We start from the raw sequence: 22,443 nt of genomic DNA on the forward strand, positions 1-22,443 counted from the left end.
GAAAAAAAGGGCGCATCACGTCTGTCATCACCTTCACCTCAGACCCCCTTTTTCTTAGTTGCTTTGCCATCCTCCTCTGCACTTCCACATCTTTGTACAGTGTGTTCGTTTCTCAGATCTCTCTCTCTCTTCCCCTCTCCTTATCCTTCACCTCTTCTCTCCTTTTCTCTCTCTCTCTTCCCTTTATCTCTACACCTAAGCACCTTGGCTCGCTCATAAAGGCACAGAAGAGGAGGAGCAGGAGAGAGAAACAGGTGGAGGTGGAGACCGAGCAACATTTCTTGCTACAGTGTAGCACATACGAAGATATCAGAACAAAGTTCTTTACAAAAATCACATGTAAACGCCAAGATTTTGATAAGCTCTTTGACCAGATTTGAATTCAACATCTTACTGGAGAAAATAGTGTTGGCGCCATAGAAGCGGCAAGATATGTCGGTGCATGCCACAGCCTAAAGAGACAACCGACACAACAGCATATAACAGCTGGAGCTCATCTCCTCACAGCTCACACTCTGCCTTTTCATTTACTCCATTTACTCTACTCCATCGGTTATAGTTGTTTGTGTGTCATCTGTTTTCAATTTCATTTACTGTATTTTCATTGTAATTGTGCTTTGGCAATGCACGTCAAATGTCCTGCCAATAAAGCCTATTAAACTGAATTGAAACAAATGAAAGGGGAGGAGAGAAGACAGAAGGGAGGAAGGAGCAGAATTGGTAAGGTCTTACCATGGTGGTGAGTATGTACTTGTAAAATGCTGATGTCATCCCCAGCTCTGATGCCTGTAGGACAAAGAGAAAGACAGCGTAAGATGAAAAAATAAAGATGGAGGCAGGTGGGGTACAGAATGTGGAAAGAGATAATGAAGGAAGATGTGGAAAGATTGATGGAGGGGGCAAAGAGGCAGAGTTTTTGAGAAGCAGGGAGCAAAGGAGACAGTTGGGGGACAAAGTGGAAGAGAATATGGGGGAGGAGAGGAAGCATACGTTAATCACAGTTTTACATCATCAGGCTAACACTAGGACATTTCGCTGAGGGCGGACAGCCGCTCCAATGTGCCCAGTGAAAACATCCCATACACATTCAAACTGTGACTCACTGCGCTGGCTATCGGCATCACAGGCCGTACTATGAATCAGAACGAGCCTGGGTAACATCTGCACCGCAAAAGATGTTCTTTTGTCAGATATTTTCTTAAGAGTGCAAGTGATTGTTGCTGGCAGACGTGCATATTGTTCCGTATGCAGCCCTGGAGGGCAGAAGGTAAAAATGCATGTTAATTCTGTTATGGAACAAACTTGCTGCCTTTGAGAGAGTTGTTTTATTACTTTACAGATGGTATGCTCAGCATGCCCCTCATGACTCTAACCTGGATTTCCCAGATGGGTGCATTAAAGAGAACAATCCCTGAGTGTACTGTATACAACTTCATATCCTGCACGTACGTGCTGCTCTGAAGAATGCTCTGATGTTTGAAAACTGACCTTCTTCAGGATGAGATAGGAGACAGAAGCGTTGGCGTCAATGATGATGGTGGCCACTTTGTCGTCACGGATCTCCTTCAGCAGCGGCGTAGGGTCCAGGTTGTCATCCAGCATCCTGATTGACAGCGTTTCCCGAGAGATGAGAAAGCGGCGGACCAGTTCCTCCAATCTCAGCAGGCCTGAGGCAGAGCCACAGCACAGACGAGCTGCATATCAATGTCTGTATCACCAGACACAACTCATATTTCCAAAATGTAAGCTTTGCAGGACCTGTGAAAATCTTGATTTATCCGCAGGTGGTCATATATTTGTGTCATTTTGCAAAGCGTGATCGATGGTTTGCCTAAATCCACAGGAAATGAAACATCATTTAATATGGAGTCTACAGTATGTCTGCATTCGCCGTTTCTCTCAGAAGGACTTATTTCCATCTATTATGACCTCCTCCACAGAGACTTTGTATTCAGTGCCATATGTTTGTTTGTTTATCAGTTAATTAGCAGTATACTGGTTGGCCAAAATGAACTTGACAGATTTTGTTAGTTGAAGGAGACTTGGGCTGTGGGCCAGAGAATAACTGATTAGTTTGTGCTGTGGACAGCCCCACTATAAGGCCATTTATAAAGCATTTTACATCTTAGTCTTCTAAACAGTGCGGTAAATGTTTTCCTCTGGATCCTTTGACTCTACATGAATCTTTCAGACTACATCCATTTACACCCAGAGAGATTTTCCACCAACCTCATTTTTTCATCACTCCTCCTACAGATACACTGACAAAAGCAAAGCTACAGAAACACGATGGTGGGATGTTAATGAGTTCAGACCACATGCATTATTTTTTTTTTTTTTTAGCTATAAGCTTGAGTGTATGCCATGTTTTATTTATGTATCTACATATTTATTAGTGATGAGCAAAAATGAATGAACTCTTAAGAGTCGGGTATGTACCAGGTCAGCCCGTCGGATGTTTGAGTGCTCTGCATGTTGTAACATAAAAGGAAAGCCATTGAATGAATAAGCAAAGACCATTTAAATCAGACGGGAGTCGGGACGTCTGGCAACCAAGGAAAATGGTGCATTCGCATGACAATCTTTCTTTAGACTTCTTTAGTGTGTTTGTGAGCTCTAAGTTTTGATGTGAAAACAACATGGATGCTTCGCAGTACATGTGCTGTATCTTTTGGCACAAAACATTTTATCAACATGTGGATTAAGATGTGCAAATAGAACCGACCGGGTGAGCCATAAAGCATGTTTGGGAGCTCATTTTTTAGATTATTTTCACACCACATAAATGCAGCACAAAGTTGCAGAGGTAACTGGGATTTCTGCAACAGTGAAAGAACCACAGATCGTTGGTCTACGTGCATGTAGGATGCTGAATCAATGTATTAAAATGAATATTTTATCTTTATTAATGCAAATTTATACATGATGATTGGTAATACATTGAAGATAAGTTTTTCGGGGGCGGACAGCACCAGCTGTCCAACAAGTATATACTATAGTGTCACGAAGAAACTGGCATGATATTTTGCAAAAGGTATCAAAACTCAAAAAGATCATTACATTTTTATGCATCAACTCGAAGGAAGCAATAGTGGGAAAAGAATCAGCCATGACTGTCTTCACATATTAGTCCTTTTCAAAGTGGGGACAGAAAACGTTTCCCTTCCTAACGTTTCTCAGTAATATTACTGTTGGCGCAGCTGTTGCAAAGACAACAGGATAACTTTCCCTTTTCTATCAACGGGGCTCTTTTTCTTCTGTCAGGTAGAGTTTTCACGATTTCTTCTCGTGCATGGGCGTGTCCAGGGAGTGGCCTGTGGTGGCACCCCATTATGACTGGCTATCTGTCCAGTCAGCTCGAACTGTTTAAAGAGTAAACTGAATTATTGTTTATAGGTGCAATTCAGCCTTAAACCTGACAGGCACTACTGTGTCAGAGTAGTGTCTAGCTTGACTTATTTTGCACTCAAATTAATGGATCAAACTGTTAAAAAGTTTGTTCACACAGGCTTACTCATTTTATTTTTTGGTACTTACTTGCTATTTTACTATTTACTTTAGGAGGGACAATTTCTTTAATAAAGTGTGAAGGCGTTATGAGTGGTGTCATTCTGATTGGTAGGTTTATCATTTAAAATCGACATAAACAGGAATGTAAGACACTACAATGTTAGTAACTAAAGTAGGTACGGGTAGAGGAGAAATAAATTGTAAATTAAAGCTATGCTGACACATGTGCCCACAGCAGCACCCATATTTCATGCCACTCCTGCTTAAGTCAGTGCCCTGCTTGGGCCACCCTGAAAAAAAAAGTCTGGACACGCCACTGTTTGGCTGTTCCACAACCCACCATTTACGCTGCTGAGGACAGCAGCTGCAAAGAGCTTATATTGACACTTGTTGGTAAATGAGGATAGCTTTTGATAGCTAACAGGAAAAGTGGTTGTCTACTAAGTTGTCTGTTGGTTCATAAAATATTTTGATTAGCCAAACAAAAGTTCCTTCTCCTTAAGACACATAAAAACACTTTGCTTTGAATAATAATATAAAAAGGTCAATTAAATGTAATTACAATTTTAACTTGTCAAAAGCTGTCTCCTCTTTACTGCACTTTCAGTGTATGTGCGCTGGAGGTTTCAAGTTTTCACATCACATTTGTGTAATTTCCATACTGGAGTGCTTATCCGTGCAGACTGAGTGCAGACGAAGTGCTTATGAGTTGGACTCAATTGAAATTAATCTTTGTACAAAGTCCTAATATTCCCAGAGAGGTTTTAGGTATCCTAAAAATGCATGGCTGCCATCAGCCAATCAGTATGACAAATTTCTAAACATTTTCTATTAATAGAATCATAAATCTAGAGAGTTGTGCAGCCTTGGCAGGCTTATGTGCTCTTTGAGTGCTTTGTAATTTACTTTGTGTCCGTTGTATCATCCATCAGTGATAGCTTTTCAGGTCTTTGAGTGATGTATGTACTGCGACCAGAATAGTATTTGTTCAAAAAACCTCACAAAAAATAACAAAAAACTGGAGATTGAAAGATTGTGCAAACCCTTGGCGAAATAATAGCAAGAAATGGGAGCAGAAGTGCAGGAGCAGAAAGACAGAAATACAGTACTTCAGACAATTCTGCCACTTCAAGCGAATTCCTCTCGAAAAACGAGTACAACCAATGGCAGTCAAGACTCACTTGACATTGTGCGTGGAATGAGCCTTTACTAGAAAGTCTACCCTGATGCTTCCTAATTGTAATTCCATAGTAAAGCACCCCTAGCTATGTAAATAAGTGGTGGGGCAGGCATCTGGGGGATGAGGGGAAGGGGAGAGGGAGGAGAGGAGGAGGGGAGAGGTAGCGCACAGAGCCTTTCAGCAGGAGAAAGCCTCTGTAAGCAGTGGGGTAATCACTGAACCAGGCCAAAACTTTAATTAGTTTGAGGAAGGAGGGGAAAAAATCAATGCACTTTACAGCTTCCTCTCCTCCCCTCTCTCCCGCTCTCCCTCTTTCACATATTCTCTCTCTCACACATAAGCTCTAACCTCTCTATCTCTCTCGTCTTAGCCCTCTGCTCTAGTTACCTCTCCCTGTCTTTATCCATCTCACTCTTACGCCGCCACCATCTCCTCCTCCTTGTGCTCAGTCTCTCCCTCTCGCTGTCCTTAACCTCATCCATCTCATGAAAACTGCATAATGGAATTAGGCTCAGATAGCGCGTTGTGACCCAGGCATAGCGAGACAGCGATACGTCGGAAATGACCCAAAATCTCTGGCACGTTCTCATCTGGCTGAATATCTGTGCCGCTTCCACGGGCTAAAGAGGGAAAAATGTGATTAATGTAATTAACATGCTGTTGCAAAAATTACCAGTTTCTAAATACGTTACTTAATTAGGATGCACGCGTGGTGGGTGTCAATGAAATGTGTGACTTCACACATTACTCGCCTCACTGACAAAAAAGAGAGAAAGCCTACTTCACATGAACACACCACTCTACACTGGGGTAAACAAGATGAATAAAACAAGTGGGCTGGTGGTAAACATTGTCTGATGTTGAACCTCTGCAGCGCCGCAGCAGAGCCGCACACACAATCCTACAAGTACCCCTAAAACCCACTCAGACATACAGTACGCTCACTCACTCACACACACGCACGCACACACACATAAATCAGCACTCAAAAACATGTACGTACAAAGTGAGTCAAGCACACGGAAAAAAAGAGAATACACACATACCGTGCCACACACACCCACTCGGTCGTTCAGAGTGTGGAACAAGCCTGTTGAGTGGCAGTTAGCACCTATTCTGCAGCCATGGCAACCAGCTCCATGGCGATAGATAGCACAGCCAAGTGGGTCAGAGTCTGTGAGTGTGATAACCTTGTAAAGATCACCTTCAAGCCAAATACATTACACACACATACACACACACACCCCTCCACCGGTAAAAGCAGCATCTTTGGGCCCGAACAGTTAACTACGATGCTATCTGTTGCCTCTCGTTCTCGTGACAGAAAAAGCCTGGTGGAAGACAAGGCTCTTATCTACACATTCAACTGATGATCAAAACTGAAAAAAATGTCTGATGCCATTTCAAAGCCCTTTTAGTTCAATGAAATGACAAGTCCACAAGGAATTCAGCTTACTTTCAGGAAACCGCGGGACGGCTGGCTAACTGCTGGGCAGATAATGAAAGCATCTCAATGATTGAATCAATTTTTCATAATGTCACAGCTTTTTGTTTGTCAAAATCTACCCTTTTCACACTGCCACGAGAAGTGTTCACAGACTTCAATGGTGCCACTTAGTCTTTATGTAATTGCCCTTCAGTTCTTTTACGGTCCTATTTGGCGGGTGTGAGCATTTAACAGCTGCACAACAACTCATCCCCGCTCTTTTTTGGTCAGAACCAAGGCTGGGTATCGTTCAAAAAAAGTACAATACCAGTACTGAAACTAGTACCTTTAACATGATACAAATACCAATAGAGTACTTCATTCGATACTCATAATGTGAATGAAGAGGTGCGTAAATTGTTAAACCTCAGTTAATAGCCTGAGCTTTCATGTGATTCAATCACTAGATAGAGAAAGAGAGAGATTTCATTTTCTTACCAAATGCACCAAATACAAAGAAATTAGAGATGACTATTTTGAAACTCTGCCAAAAAATCCCAGACTTTTTCACCCTTCCAGATGAAAGACTCATTTGAATACTTTTAGCAGAAAACAGCTCTACAACACAGCTGGCAGGAGAGTATGTTTCTGCATATCACAGAGTTAGCCACAATTTAATGTAATACACTTCTTTATTCATCTTAACGTTTATTTTCTGGTTATCTCAATAATTACTATTACTATTTAAGAGCATTACAACACTTGTTTTATAGCACCAGAAGATGGATTTAAACACAGGCCCCCAAGAAGTAGGCTGGGCTTTGAAGCCAATTTTTGCAGTGGCCAAACAGTGGTACTGCAATTTCTGGAGTCTGTAACATGACGTCCTGCGGCCCAAAAAGACTTTTACCCATTGACTTACATGGCCAAAGAGAAAGAGACATCTGTAAATCAATCAGATTTTTTTGAGCAATACAACCCCTGCAAAATGACTCGTTTTACTATCAGGATTTGATCCATTCGGTCCAATAACTTTTAGAAAGTGTAGAAGAGACGCATTATTAAATCATTTTACCCCCATTCAAGTTAGCAGAGCGCTAAACTGGAAGTAAGTCGTTCGGCCGGTTAGGGCTCATTTATATTCTCTTTATGTAGGAAAATAGATACGTCAGTTTCAAAACGTTTACGAAAGATTACATATAGCCAGTAGATGAAACTACAGAGCAAAGTCAAAAGTTTCACGCAACAAATGAGGCGACGATGGAGGGTGTCGTTATATCTTTTTACTAAATTACCGTGTTATTCTGCTACTTTGTAAATGTCCCCTACGGTCGTATCTTGCTTGAACTATGCTACACTGCCCACAAGATCTCTGGTGATACTGCTCCATTTCATCTGTGTCCCAAAGCTCTCAGAAAACGTGCCCAAATATGTGTCTGTATCTAACATTGAGCAGTAACAAGCTCTTAGCCACTCGGCTGCACTCAGCTGGCAACCAGTGTTGTTAGACACTGATATTTTGTTGAATTTAGGTTGTGACGTTTGGTGACCAAAGAAATTTAAGTGGCTGCTGTTGAGCGTGAGCTTCGCAGAAGGGAAAGTTGTGACTCTCTGCCAGCTGCACACACACAGTGACAAGGCTAACTATTAGCATCACGTGGCTTTTCATCATTGGGTTTAAGGTCAGACTTGAGTTGTTTTGGTGTCAATGTGAGTTTGTTGGGTAGTTTAACATTGTGGTAATGGACGCTAGCTGCTGCTGCAGCTGTGTAGCTCGTACCAAAATTCAGCCCTATGCATGACTGAAGGAAAAATCAGGCAATTATTCAGAGGAAAATTTTGGATTTTTTTTTTTTTATAGTGTATAATATCATGTATTCATAAAGATTTCTTTGAATACTACAGACCCCATCCGACCAAGCCTTTTAATTCCTGCGACTCTCGATAGAGCAGTGCATAATAAATCAATAACGCACTCTTTCAAAATGAAAATAAAGAGGGCTAGTGACTAAGCCCTGAGTCCCCTGTGATGTTAAAGCTCTCTGAGTGCTTGGCAAGTTAAATCAAATGTCCCTTAAGTTCTTCCAATACTGGAAAGCATTTCAAACACGAATATTTATTAAATTGGTTTGGCCTAAAAACACTCTGAGGTGGATAAGAGACTGTGTGCAAGAGTGTGAGTAAAAATAAAATAAATAGGAAGGCTGCGGCAGGAGCCATGTTGTGAACTCTGACAACAGACAGAACTTTATGACCAGACTGTCAAAATGAGTGTCCAAAAGTGCAAAACAGTCATATCCACCCAAACAGTGTGAATGTGCCAACACTCCCACAGAAGCATTTGCACACACAAACACACAAACAGAAGGTGAATAAGCTCGCAAGAACACAAGCGATGCACTAACACCCACCTTTAACAACAAACACAGCACTGCAGTCGCACATAATGTACTGTGTAACGATAAAACCGAATGTGTGTGTCTACTCACACTCAGCTTTGGCGCACACCAGGCTGGCTGAGGGGTAACTGAACGAGCGCAAGATGGCTCCGATGGCCAGGCTCAGGTCCTCGTTGCTAGGGTACAGAGTAACAGAGGCGAAGCGCAGGTATGGCAAGCGAGGAGTTTCCTCCGGACCAATTTTTACGTGAGGGATCTAGCAGAAGGAGAGAAATGAAAGGAAAGGATAGAAGAGAGAGGAGAGGAGAGGAGAGGAGAGGAGAGGAGAGAGAAAAACATTAAGGAAGGCAAATGTGTCGTGATTAACTCCCCACCAAACACACACAGCAGGAAAAAACTGTGAATAAGGAAGATCCATTAGAGAGGCTACAGGGTGAAAAAAAGATAAGAAAGATAGCAGAGGCAGAGAACAGAGAGACCTTAAGGATAAAAGGCTACAGGAAGAAAGGAGAAAACAGTTGGTGGAAGTGGATGATGGTTAATTATGTGAGAAGAAGTTCAATAGGCGAAGAAAAACAGAATCTTTGGATACATTCATCATGACGCCTCTGTGGGTAGGAGGGGGCGAGAGGGAGAGGTACTGGATGTCTGCATGCACACACGGGACACACAGATTTGTACATATTTGTGTGTGTGTGTGTGTTTATCTCACCTCCTTCTCTCCACATATATGACTGACAGTAGAGCCAGAGGCGGGGCTGGAGGCGGGACCTATCACAGAGACGACGCCTTTGGGTAGAATCTGACACACTGAAAGGGGGAAAAAAGGAGAAAATAAACATCGGATATGCAGACACATACCTTTCCCTCTGCCTCGTTTTGACGGCAGCACAGAGTTGGCATACAGTAGGGGCCGCGTTCAGTAGTGTGGAAATCTAAAATGCAGCAAAAACTCAGAGGATGCATTGAGATTTTCACTTTAACTGGTGTTTCTATTGTAGCGGTGCAATCTGTCTCATTATAATCAGATTTATTTTGAGATAAATACTCCGAGGACAACAGCAGGGCGGGCCAGGGGTTGCCTGCTGCTATTAGTCACTTGTTCAAAGAGCCGCTTTTAATGATTTTAATGATTTTTAAGATATTTTGCTGTAATTATATCTTTGGCATCAGGACAATAGTAACAGATTGGTGGTCTTCTTCAACCAACAAACTCAAGTTTGCATGATTATCCTCTTTGCAGAAAGACACTGATGTGGGAGAAACAGTTTGTCTGTTGCAATAAGTACTTTGCTTAGGAATAGATCAAGTAAACACTATCGCTATGATTCAGTCTGTACAAACATAGATTTCACTATTAAAACTCCCACATGGCAACAAATGTCTCGACTGTATCCATATATCCAGTATGTGATGACGCTGATTTCATCTTTCTACTGAGCAATATGCATTCATTCTTTTTTCTAAAAAAAAAACCCTTTACTTTAATTGTTTTTACAAAAGTGTTATAAAAGGACAGCAAAAAATACAGCATAAAAAGGACAAACAAACAAAGAGGAAACAAAAAGATGCCATTTCTTACAAAAGTTATTCACCCCTATGACATATTCAGTGGTTCAGTCTCTCATCTTGTCATTTTCCATGTATCCCGTTATTTACATATTTCTATTCTTTACAGTAAGAACTACACACAATGTGTGTATTGAATTACCCTGCGCAACCGTCTATCATGCATTTAAAGTGTCTGTATAAGTAAGAGGTGAATACAGAATTTTATTTAATTTTTTTCTCATTTGTATTTTTAAATTTCATCCTTTTTAGCGCTCAGTCACTTTTTTCCCATTCTACACCTGCTTGTGACTCCTGATCTGCTGTAATGTGAATTTGCCCAGTGTGGGATTAATAAACTCTCATCTCATTTTATCTTATACGTTACTAAAACGCAGCTGAGTTTGAATGTAATTTCTAACCTAGGTCCGAATATTTGGACTATTGACACTTAAAAAGTTGAACAAGCTGAAATCGTTTTTTAAGAGTGGGATAATTTAGAGGACGAGGAAAAGAAAATTCTACCTGCCGTTTTGCATCGGTTATGTGTTCTTCGTGATATATTATACCCACATGTTCTCGTGCCTTTTAAACTCTAAAGAGAACTGCTAAAAATTGAATAGTGTGTCTGTAAACACGCAAAATAAACTGAAATAACACACGTTTGGTTCCATTTGCGCTGGGAAGTCAACATTTTTGAGTTTCCACTCAAAAAACACCCTATTAAGTCAGATATCCTACTTGAAATTCAAAAATTGCTGCTCTGCACATCAACAGTACTGACAAAGACCAGCGAAGCTCTGAACGCATCGTTTTTACCTCTGCCAAGGAGGTCGTGGCTTAGTCGAGTTTGTTTGTCTGTCTAAGAAAAAACTACTTGCCTGACTTTTATGAAACTTGGTGGAAGAGTGAAACATGGGTCTGGGAAGAAACCCATTCAATTTTGGAGCAGATCCCAATCACAGGGCAGATACGCAAATTATTTTTTCACTTCGGTTAACACTGCAAAACAGAGCATTTGTCCTTGGCAGAGGTCTGCTCTCCCTGAGTGTCCTTCAAGTTTTAACTGTTTCACAAATAAGTCATGTAGTTAAAAGGTTTTTCAATCAAAACACCACATACTCGTGCTTCTCTATGAGTGCGTGTCTGGAGTTTGCTTTTCTGCACACATTTGAAATGGCTCCACATTGTTCAGCTGATGCATGAATGATGAAAAGTGAGTGGGAACGGATGGCGTTCATTGTCTGCCTTATACCTGACTAATTGAAAGGCCTGCAATCTGTTACAGATCAATACGTTATTCGCTTTCTTGCTGGGCGATAGATGAGAGGATCAATGTCTCATGTCTGTATGATAAACCTGAAACAATACTAAGCTAACTAGCTGCTGTCTGTATTTAGCCTACAGATAATAGAGCAGCATCAATCGTCTCATCTAACACTCAACAAGAAAGCAAATGAGTCTGTTTTCTCTTTAATCAAACAGGTGCGACTGACCAGTAACAAACAGCAGCTTGACCATGAGGGGGCTTCATCCTGTAGCATACACAAATACTAACTGTTTTTGTGCAGTGTCTTTTAGTTGCCCAGTGAGCTCATTTTAATTGATGTCTGCCCACCTGAAAAATGCTTTCACAGATACAGCAGGAGGGAGTCGAGTGACCTAACTGTGTTATTCTCAGAGTCATAAAGCTCTTTTCTCGCTGGTATATTTGGTTGGTATTTTAATTCATCCCAATTAGTCCTCCTCGGTCCCTGCTGCTGTTTGTGTGCCTGTATATGTGTGAGTGTGCATGCCCACACTGTGCCCATGTGCGAATGTGCATGTGCGTCTGCATAAAGAGATGTGTGTGCATGCATGTGTGAATGCCTCTGTGTGTGTGTGTGTGTGTGTGTGTGTGTGTGTGTGCTAGTGTGTGTATGTGTGTGCTAGTGTGTGCGTGCAAGCGTGCCTCAGACAGCCGTAGCTGTAAGATGATGAGCTCTCTGATCCAGAGACCAAAAAATGCTGTGAGCAAACAAGCCTGTCAGAGTCTCCTGCCCATCGGTCAAGGACACACACACACACACACACACACACGCACACATCAGACACACACAACTCAAATATGCACATATGTACACAACCCTTCTCAAGCACACATAGACATTTTGCCAGTAGCTTGTGGCAGGGTCAGTGACCTATTAGAATAAGAGCAGGGGGTCTCTTGTCTCCTCAGTGACTGGATTCAGCAGTTCTTCTTCTGTCTTTACAGACTCCAAAACATTGTGTTTTAACTCTGTACATCAATACAAATTTTATGGAGCGGCCTTGGTGTCGCTGCTTTCTGCAGGCCTGCACTGCTGATCTGTATTAGTATTTGATGAGTTGTTTTTGTCGTGGCCTGCACAGTAGGCAGAGCCAGCTGTTACTGGAGGGCACTGGTTCCCTGTTTTTAATGAGACAGGCTTACTGGCCCATTACTGGTCTCCAATGACGTGTAAACTAATCAGCGCAAGCCCTTACTGGTTCCTAATCACATAAAAGTGGTGGTGTTTTATCATGCTATCCACCATTTGAGATTTATGCCCACAAACAGGCAGCTTTTTACAGAATCTAATGACCTTTTTATAAAAAAATATCAGCGCCCTTTTTTGGTGGAATAAAGCCTGCAGTATTTAATAGACTATTTTTCACACTCTATACTACTCACTATCAACATTAAAGTTATACTAAGATTTTCCCAAAAACAAATTAAATCCCTCGCAAGCCTCACTTAAGACCCACTAAAGGTGAATGGCGGTGTATTTATCTGCAGAGACTCTGCTCTCTGCTGTTTTCGGGACATTCCTATGCACAGATTGCAGTGTTGGGGAAGTTACTCAAAAAAAGTAATTAGTTACTTATTACTAGTTACTTCTGTAAATTGTAATGAAATTACTTTACTAGTTACTGCATTTGAAAAGTAACTTCACTACTTATTACTTTACTTTCCCATTTCTTAATTTACCGAGTAGATACAGGACAGCAGTTGAAAGGAGCCTGTCGCCTGGGCATAGAGTGCATTTCACTCGAATATTTTTGTTCTTTGGAGCTATAAACTGAAAGTAGTGGGAATATCGCCACTGGCCGAACCCCCCAGTCTCCGTCTCCGTCTCAGTCTCCGTCTCAGTCTCCGTCTCCGTCTCCATTTCCCTCTCTCCTGTTCATACCGGCAGCAATGTCACACGCCCCTCTCTATGCAGCACGCGTCGCGCACGCACACAGACAGCAGCCCCAGCACGCACATAATTCCTGCACCACTTAAACAGACAGACACAGCACAGGCAAACACGGCCTAGGTAACGCAGGAAAGCGCGTTCCTGTAGTCTAGTAAAGTAGTGTAGTTACCGATATTTTTAGAGTAATGTGTTACTTTACTTCGTTACCCCAAAAAGTAATATCGTTACAGTAATTCGTTACTTTGTAACTCGTTACCCCCAACACTGACAGATTGTAAGAAGTTTGCATCTAAGAGGAAGCTATAAAAATTGTGGACACATTGCCAAATTAGAATTATCACCCCACTTACAGTTTACATATCCAAGTGTGAGCAGACTCATGTAGCCATGTCAGTTCCGAATATGGACGTTGCTGCATAAAAGTTTCATATTTTTAAACATGGATGCTACACAACAAGCTGGCAGATTCTAGATTATATTAGAGAGAGAAGACTTTAATGGATGTAGCAGAACTTTATCAATCTCTGATAGGTTGGGTGAATCTGCTCTCCTGGTTTTATTTGGCGGCATGCAGCGGCTCCACTCACTGGTGTCAGTAGTGTCGTACTGGGAGTCTTTTTGCAGCTCGTATATGTCCACCTCCACTCGGGCTCGGGCTGGACCCTCCATCACGCTGTTGATGTTCTCTCTGGCCAGAGCCAGCGCCAGCCGCTCCCCGCGCCCACACACAGACTGGTCATCCAGGATTGCCGCTAGAGAAGGAGAGAGGGAGGGAGAGATCGGTGAAGGTCCTCTCATCTAACTCTCAGCCACAAAGCAAATAGATGTGTCTCCCAAAATGTCACACTAATCCTTAAGTGTTTGTACTTGTGATTATGTTGCTTAGGAGCTCAAGTCCTTTAGTTAATGATTTTGTATACATTATTTTGTCGAGCTTTTGTGTACATGAGCTGTTTTGGTTAAACAAAAACTTTTTAGTGCTTACAGAAAAAAGACAATTTCTGATGTTGCATACTGTGCAGGTGTCAGACAGCTCGTCCTGCTCCTGAAGGAGGCTTATTCTTACGCCTGCATGGAGTACAGTGGATCAAAAATAATTCTACTAAGACTATATCTGTCAGTCTCTTTGCATGGGGAAGTACTTTAATGTGTAAGGACAGTTTGGACACCAACGGATACATTAGGCTTCCCAGTAGTAAGAAACCCTTACTTTCCCTCTTACCTGTTGTGCTGTTGACTCTATCACGCAACATTGTTCTGGTCTGAGTTGTGTTAGAGATATCGGCTGTCTTCCTTCTTTCAAATATAATGGAACTAAATGGCATTCAGCTTTTGTTGCTCAAATAGCCAAACAAATAAAAAATGTAAAACTCAACAGGAATGTCTCTTTCCAGAAATCATGACCTGGTTACTCAAGTTAATCCACAGACCTTGTTGTGAGCATTTCTTTGTAGAAAATATTTTCTTTTTACAAAACTGTACAATGCGCAGAAGGAAGTGCGCACGGACTGCTAGCTCACTTTGCAAAAGTCAAGTCAAGTGAATTTTATTTATAAATTACAGTTACCCTCAGAGGGCTTTACAGCATATGACTTCCCTCTGTTCTTGGACCCTCACAGCAGATCAGGAAAACTCAAAAAGAGCAACTGAGGAAGGATCCCTCTTCCAGGACGGACAGACGTGCAATATAAGTTGTGTGTACTGAACGGATCAAGATAATAAAATTACAGCAAGCAACTGAACTAGCCAACGTTACAGTTCAGCCAAGGACGCCATAAATGTTTACATCAAGCCTTCTACTGCACAATGATACAGCTGGTGGGCGTAGTTGGGTTGAAAGAAAATAGTTCCAATACAAAACTGCTCACTGGTTTGTGGGTTATCTTGAGTAACCAGGTCATAATTTCTGGAGAGAGAAACGGTTGTTGAGTTATTCAAATGTTTGTTTGTTTTTTGCACTTTGAGCACCATATAGTTTTATTATATTTGTGAGAGAGCAAACATCTCTACTGCAATTATCTCAAACACTTTGCAACTCACACTGAAACAACCTAGATTGATAAATATATCTACAGATAAAAGGGGGAAATATGTATTTTTGATTCTGGGGTGAACGGTCCCTTTAAGTGCTTTGCTGTCATTCTATATTTGTACTAACCAAAAGTGGCAAAACGCACTTCTAGGCACCAAAGCAGGCTGAAAAAACTCTATGAAATGTATGCTGAAAAACTTTTTGATCCAGGTGTAGTGAGGATGCAGACAACTGACAGCTGGCCACTCACCCATGCGGACGGAGGAGAGCACAGGGGCCTGACTGAGGGAGCGTGGCGGCATGGTGACTAGCAGGAAGGAGAGGAAGTGTATTGACAGCAGCAGTGCTGGCAGAGCCGGCATCTTCTACTGCTCCTCATGGAGAACGGTCTGCTGGCTGCCTGTACCACCACCTGCAGGATCGGAGGACAGGCTGCACGTTAATAGACACATTCCCCCCGGCACAAGATGTTTCTCTTTAAATTGTCATCCTGCAGCTTATGTTCAATTTGCTCTGTCACATTTCAGTAGAGCAGGAGCACCTGTAATTTGACAGAACATACAATAGACTTTCACACCCGGCTATGAAGATGTTCCCTGTCATATCACAGAGGAAGCCCAGTCCCATGCACGCTGCCTGTCTAATAATAAAATACAGTACACACAACTCTATTCATGTCTCCCGTGGAAAGTCTGCCGTTTACAAGTGACAGGACTCAGCCTTGAAAAGATCTCCAGGGACTTCAAACACAACATCACAACAGCTGGCTGGCACACAACACTGCAACACATTCATTCACACACTGTATGTACACACACATACATACATACAGACCAAAGCACACTCATACTAGAAACATAAAGAGACTCACAAGTACAAAGACAGCTGCCTTGAATACACAGTCGCCTGAACCCACTTGCATGTTTTCCATAACCTAGCCCCTACCCCCTCCTCCAAACACAAAAAAAGCACACAAAGAGAGCTCAGCTGAGCTCCAGCGGTGCTAAGCAGCCCTCTCCAGGAGTGACAAGGCCTTGCTCTGACTGACATGTTGACAAGTAAGTGTGAAAGGATGGAGAGATGAAGGGAGGGATGACGACAGAGGAGAGGGGAAGGAGCGTTGTGTGAAAGACGGACAGACGGGGAGGTTGAGGGAGGGGTAGTGTTGGCGAGGGTGGTGGGGGCTGTTGACCCGGGAATGCTGCAAACACCCGGTTCACCGCTCGGAGCTGGAGACAGGTCTGACAGACAGCTGAAAGAGTCAGTTCATGACCTTCAATTGACCCTTGCAGCTGTAAACACAGGGGGTGCTGCAGCAATAGAGGCCTGACCTTTGACCCCGACATGTACATGTCGAGATGGAAATGAGCTCGCGTTGAGTGCTAGTGCACACACTTGTGTGTACATCAGATGCTGCAGACTGTCGGCCACTGTGTTGAACATCCCACCCACCTCCATTCTTTTTTTTTCTTTACTGCCTTTTCACTTTGAGATCTTAATTTTTTCCCCCACACACCTTTCCAAAACTTGTTTAGCTTTGATGTTTGAGGCACATCAAAAAAATCTGCAACACCTGTGCTTTGAATCCCTCATCACGTCTCATAAACCAACCATACTTCCCCCTTTTCTCTTTTTTCGGTTCCCTACTCCCTAATTACTGACCTCCCTTTCCTCCAGTCTAACTTGCCTCACTTTTTCAGGTCTGCTTTGTCAAAGGGTGGGCAAGCGTGTGCACCAACATGTTTGTAATACTAATAGCATGCGCTATACTGTGCAGATGGCTGTGTTGCTTTCATTATGGTTACCGCAGCTCAAAGTGAACAGAGGCAGTGCGTATGTGAGGCCATCTGTATGTGTGACACAACATAGAACAACTGACACACAGTGGGAGTCTTTTGTTTCCTCCGTTCTTTTCAATAAATTATTCTTGTTGTGTGACTGTATGTTGCATTAAGGGTGACAAATAATAACTGCATCAAAGAGAAAAATGATCTATGTGGTTGTTATATTGTGTGCATGTTTATAATGGTGCACATGTGCAACAGAGACAGTTATGCAACAGCTGATTATTGTCACCCCACAGTGGGATCACTACAGCACACTGCTGTGTAATGTGCTGCATGGTACTCCATTGTGCAGGCTGTTGCTACTTTATTCTCCCCACACCAGTGGTCCCTTTCCCAATTTACTCTTCACCAGAGTGTGTGTGTGTGTGTGTGTGTGTGTGTGTGGTGTCTGGACCTGTATGTTTATTCCAGGGCATGTATGGGCATGTGTGCGTGTGATGGCGTATTGATCGAGCTCAGCTGAAGTGGTGGGCCTTCAGGTGCAGTCGATCAACACAACGTGGGAACCTATCATGGGAGCACTGCATTTCACCGGAGCCATCTGATTGGTTATTACCAAGAAGCAGATTGCCATGATGACGAATAAGATACCTAGCTGAAGATATGCCTTCATCAATGATGGGATGGAACCGGTGCTATTTCATTGTTATTGAGAGCTATTGACAGCATTAGACGGAGGAGATTACAGCATCTATACTCCAAGGAGAAGGAGAGGGAGGGAGAGATGGAAAGCTGCGATAGAAGTAAGGAGAATGAGAGAGAAAAAAGAAGCAGAGGGAATGGGGCTGGCGACGATGAGGGAATAAAAGAACAAAATTGAATACAGAGAGAAGAGATTGGAAAGTGTTTCTGCAGAAAGAGATGCGGAGCAGGATAGAGATAGAAAGACAGAGGAGGAGTGGAGGCAAGTAAAGTGCTTTACTCAGGTATACTCACTGCATGTCAGAGGGAAATAATGTTGTTTTTACTCTACCACCACTAACATTTTTTTGACAGTTTTGCTTGGTTGAATTGATATTAATCTATAAAATACGTAATTAATTTATAACATCTGATGCATTTATATGGATTCGGTTCCCAACAGTAAATTAAGCAGTTAACATTAGCCCCAACTCACCAAGCCACCACATTAAAAGGCTGCTTATACGCTGAAGTAATTCACCAAGAGCTACAATACAACATATATATCTAAACATATTGGGGACTTTAGACTCATTGCTGCTCTCTGTATCACAAATCTGGTTGGATTTTCTTAGGGGAACAAATATTCATCTCATGATATTAATTTCTAATGCTCTTCTGATAAAGTTTTTAAACTACCTCACTTTTCTTCTCTTGCTCTGTCACTTCATTAAAGTCTTGTAAATACAGTACATGATCCAATAACTACTTGAACTTGTGTTAAATTCTAAATATGAGGTTGTTTTTATTTCCTTTGAATTTCATGGTAGACTTCTTATCAACATTAAATCAAATATTTCAGCAGAGATAATGCATAATAATAAAGAAAATCAAGTACTAAATAAGGAAATCCACTCACAGGATGCACACAACATGCTTGAACTAAAAAAAAAAGTAACAAAGGTAAAAGAAACAGTTTATACAGCCTCTCATTAAGGTCGGGTGATCGCACCTGAGGGGGGCGTGTCCTTTTCAGGCAGAAGTGTTTGCGCTGTCCTCCCTGCCTCAGGTGTGATCATGTGACCTTTTGATACAGACCGCTGACGCTAAAGCTATTTTATACTTCTGTGCTAAAGCTGCACCACAGGTATGACAAATGTTACTATATGTTGCAACACAGACCATAACAAAGGATAAAGATGAACATTTCTACAAGCCTTCCTTCATCACATCTTAATGTGATAATTGTTCAACATTTCTTAGCTCCAACTCTATCATGTTCCCTTCGGTTTCCTTCACACTGAAGAAACTCAATACTGGCATGGGACCTCCACCACCAACTAGCATTTTGGCGGTGTAACTTCAGAGTAACAGACAGTTTTGAGCATATGTTAAAAATAGCATATGCTATCAAAACATTTTCCGAAATTGTGTGTTTGGAACTTCTTAATCTATGTTTTTTACTTTCTTCATGGTCATGGCAATTAAGGGCTCGGTCCCTGATTTGAACTTCTCCCATGCTCATGCTTCAGCATCAATGAGAGGCTATTGTCAAGTTATTAATTTGCTCCTTTTTGCAAAAAACTGCATCATTAAGCAAAATAACCTGGTTTCATGTGTTTTTATGTACCACCTTAATCCCTTATGTCGTTTTTCTGTGCAAATTTAGGCATACCAGTGTAACCAATGCCAGGCCAAACACCCATATTCCAGTCCTCCAGGTTTGACTTTTTTAATGCTTCTGAGCTTCACCCCATGTTTTAATGTCACAACGCTCTGTATTGTGGGTCATTCTGGGTTAAGTCTGCAGAAATGCAGGCTTACAGAAAGTGAACATAAAGGGCTAAAAATGTCTGTGAGAGAGGCCTCATGCTCTTGATTTTTGACAGTGGGAAAGCCCTGAGCCCTTGCAGATTTTGCAGGAACGCACCTCAGAGTCTGTGAGTCTGTGAGTGTGGACATTAGGATTGGGCTTTAGATGTTCTTTAAGTGCAGTATGTACTGACTGAATGAAATGAACTGCAAACTGCCCTCAAGCTCAATTCTCTAATTTGCCCCAGATAGATTTACTATCCAATGCTTTTTATGGCTCTTGTAAGTGTTTCTATTGATTCTTGTTGTCGTTTGATTGTTGGTTGTTTAACTTTGGATGTATTGCCCTTGTATGCAAGTTTAGTGGTTAAGTGACTATTAATATTTTATGTTCTCAGGCAAAAAAAGATCTTGATCTAAACAAATAAAAATAAAGTTACTAAATATAACTCTGATATGGGTTTTGATGAAAAGAAAAAATTGTGCTGACTTTAATTCCATCGCCAATGCTAACTCCAGTTTCATTCAACTTATCCAATCGCGATATATTTGGCTTTAAAGATTTGGGTGATGAGTTCATCAATATTAATAAAGGTTGCTGTTTTTTTGGTTGTCATTTACTCATTCCCACATTGACAAAGGGAAGCAGATGATTTTACAGCGTCATCTTAGTCTGTATCATTAAACTTCAAATGTCAACTTTTTTGCTGTACATAAGGTAGAGTTTTTACATACGATACAGACGTTATTAAACTGATTCTTGAACATACTATTGTTTCATCAAATGGCATGTCTTTAATATACATAAACGTAACTTTGCTTGATTGTAGAATTTCTGTCAGCTTAGGTTAAAAAAAAGAGATTGCTCATAATAATTACTTTCTATACTCCACTGCAAAGTTCCCTCTTGTACTTGAATGCAGGACTATTTTTACACTATGGCATTAGTAATTTACTTAAGGGCCGGAGAACTTCACCACTGCAGGGGAGTGAAAGAATAAGTATAATGTAGTAGTGAAGGGTGGAGGGAGTCAGAGGAAATACAGTCAGAGAGAAATAGAGAGCAAACGGTGCGATTTGCTATTGCCGTGTTTAATCTGCGAGGACTCTGTGTCTGGCTGCTCTACGTGCTCTGTTGCTGTAGTAGTACATGGCTGAGTCCCTGTAGCAGTCGGGTGTCAGTCTGCAGGGAGCTGGAACAGCGAGAGGACCAAGCGGAGCCAGACTAGTCTGAGCTGCACAGAAAACACTGCTTCTAGCCCCCCTCGCTCACTTTCATTCTGCACCCTGCTGTAAGTCACCCGGCACGCTGGCACCACTGAGAAATACACAAAAGCAAAAATACATAAATATCCTGACTTGCTGTGCTCGCACACAGTATGTGTGTGTATGTGTGTGTGTGTGTGTGTATGTGCATACGCAGGAGAAAGTATAAAAGGGAGAGAGAATTGAGAGTGAGAGAGGGGACATTCATCCCAGTTGGAGATTTAGCTGTTTGGTGCATGCATTCATCTTAGTGTGTGTATGAAGTCATATGCATATTTGTGTGTGTGTGTGTGTGTGTGTGTGTGTGTGTGTGTGTGTGTGTGTGTGTGTGTGTGTGCGCGCACGTAGGAGTCTTGGCGGCTTGCTTATAGTGTCTGCAGTGCCTATTATGAAAGAGAAAACCGTAAAATCAGAGATCTTAATTATCTAGAGAGAGCGTGGGGGGGGGTTTGGTAGGAGATGGAGGGGAAGCAAAGGGAGGACCAGAGTGGGATGGAAAGGGGGAGGGAGGGGGATGGAGAAAATCAGAAAACGAGGGAACGCTATCTCGCCTCAAACCCCCAGGCAGATGAGGAGAGGATGAACGGAGACTAAGGCAGAGGAAGCAGGATGAGCGATAGCGAGGGAGGAGTGGAAGGAGAGAGGGATGCGGAGAAAGACAAAAAGAACTCAGATGGAGAAAATCTGCTTGAGGGGAGGGGGGGGCGGGAGGAGAGGAGAAGGGTGTCGGTGGGGGGGCTGGCGAATCATTTGTTTTTCCCCTTCTGCCTTATTGTATGACACAAGAAAATCTGACAGTTATCATAATGGAAGGATGAATCATTCCCATAATTGAATTTGCAAGTGGAACGGCTTCAGTGGCTGTGGATTTAAGACGACTGTACCGCCGGCCATTATGGGACAGAAGTGTTATTTTGCTCATTCTTCTTACAATTAAAAGTCATTGTTGACTAGAGAGCGCCTGCTGCAGACAGCTGGGCTGCTGTCCCTGAATGAGCACGGTCAGGCCATTTCACAGCATTCGTTAACCCCCCAGACAATATGGTTGAGCTGGGAGGTTGGTTTGGTTGGTGTGTGTGTGTAAGCAGTGTCAGTGGGTGTGGAAAAATATCAAGGACCCTCTGTTCACCCCTTTTGGCTTTTTGTAGGATTAAGTGTTTAGTACTTTGTGTCTGCATCTAAAATCAAAGCAGCAGCACATGTTCTCGGTCGCATTGACTCAGCAGTTTCACTTTGCACCCATTCGCATTTTCTCCCTCTCCTCTCCTCTTACATGCACCTCTCTAATCGCACCATCTCTTCTATCGTACCTTTGTCCTCCTCTCTATATCACCTTCTCCCTTTTGTTTCAGTGCTTCTTTTTGAGGATTTTTCTACCCTCTCCTTCTCATTGCCATCCTCTGTGTTCGGGGCTTTTGAGAATTTGGATTTGAGGCATGCCTTTAAGGTGAGGTTAAACATTTTGAAAATATGATTTATTCATGTGATGTTGCCTACAAGGAAGCTGGTACATATATCTTAAATGAGATTTTTGAGAATGTTTACTTGACTGCATAGTGTTGGGTAAAGGTTACAATATTAGCTCTGCCATATAGAATAAGA

At 42.1% G+C, this 22,443-nt stretch overlaps 1 protein-coding gene across 3 annotated transcripts in view; it reads right to left on the reverse strand.

Annotated features, from left to right (window-relative positions):
- The window catches only part of grik5 (glutamate receptor, ionotropic, kainate 5), a 118,858-nt gene that overhangs the window by 40,967 nt on the left and 55,448 nt on the right, over positions 1 to 22,443 (reverse strand). For all 3 annotated transcript variants that reach the window (XM_088084347.1, XM_088084346.1, XM_088084348.1), the window contains exons 4-9: positions 15,546 to 15,707; positions 13,851 to 14,015; positions 9,228 to 9,325; positions 8,606 to 8,771; positions 1,489 to 1,667; positions 733 to 786 (exon numbers count right to left, since the gene is read on the reverse strand). In XM_088084347.1, the coding sequence (XP_087940473.1) occupies positions 733 to 786; positions 1,489 to 1,667; positions 8,606 to 8,771; positions 9,228 to 9,325; positions 13,851 to 14,015; positions 15,546 to 15,657 (774 nt within the window). In that variant the 5' untranslated portion in view covers positions 15,658 to 15,707. The remainder of the gene's footprint in view (positions 1 to 732; positions 787 to 1,488; positions 1,668 to 8,605; positions 8,772 to 9,227; positions 9,326 to 13,850; positions 14,016 to 15,545; positions 15,708 to 22,443) is intronic.

This window comes from Plectropomus leopardus, chromosome 11 (genome assembly GCF_026936395.1).
Source record: "Plectropomus leopardus strain MGB_pleo_1.0 chromosome 11, ASM2693639v1, whole genome shotgun sequence".
NCBI lineage: Eukaryota > Metazoa > Chordata > Actinopteri > Perciformes > Serranidae > Plectropomus > Plectropomus leopardus.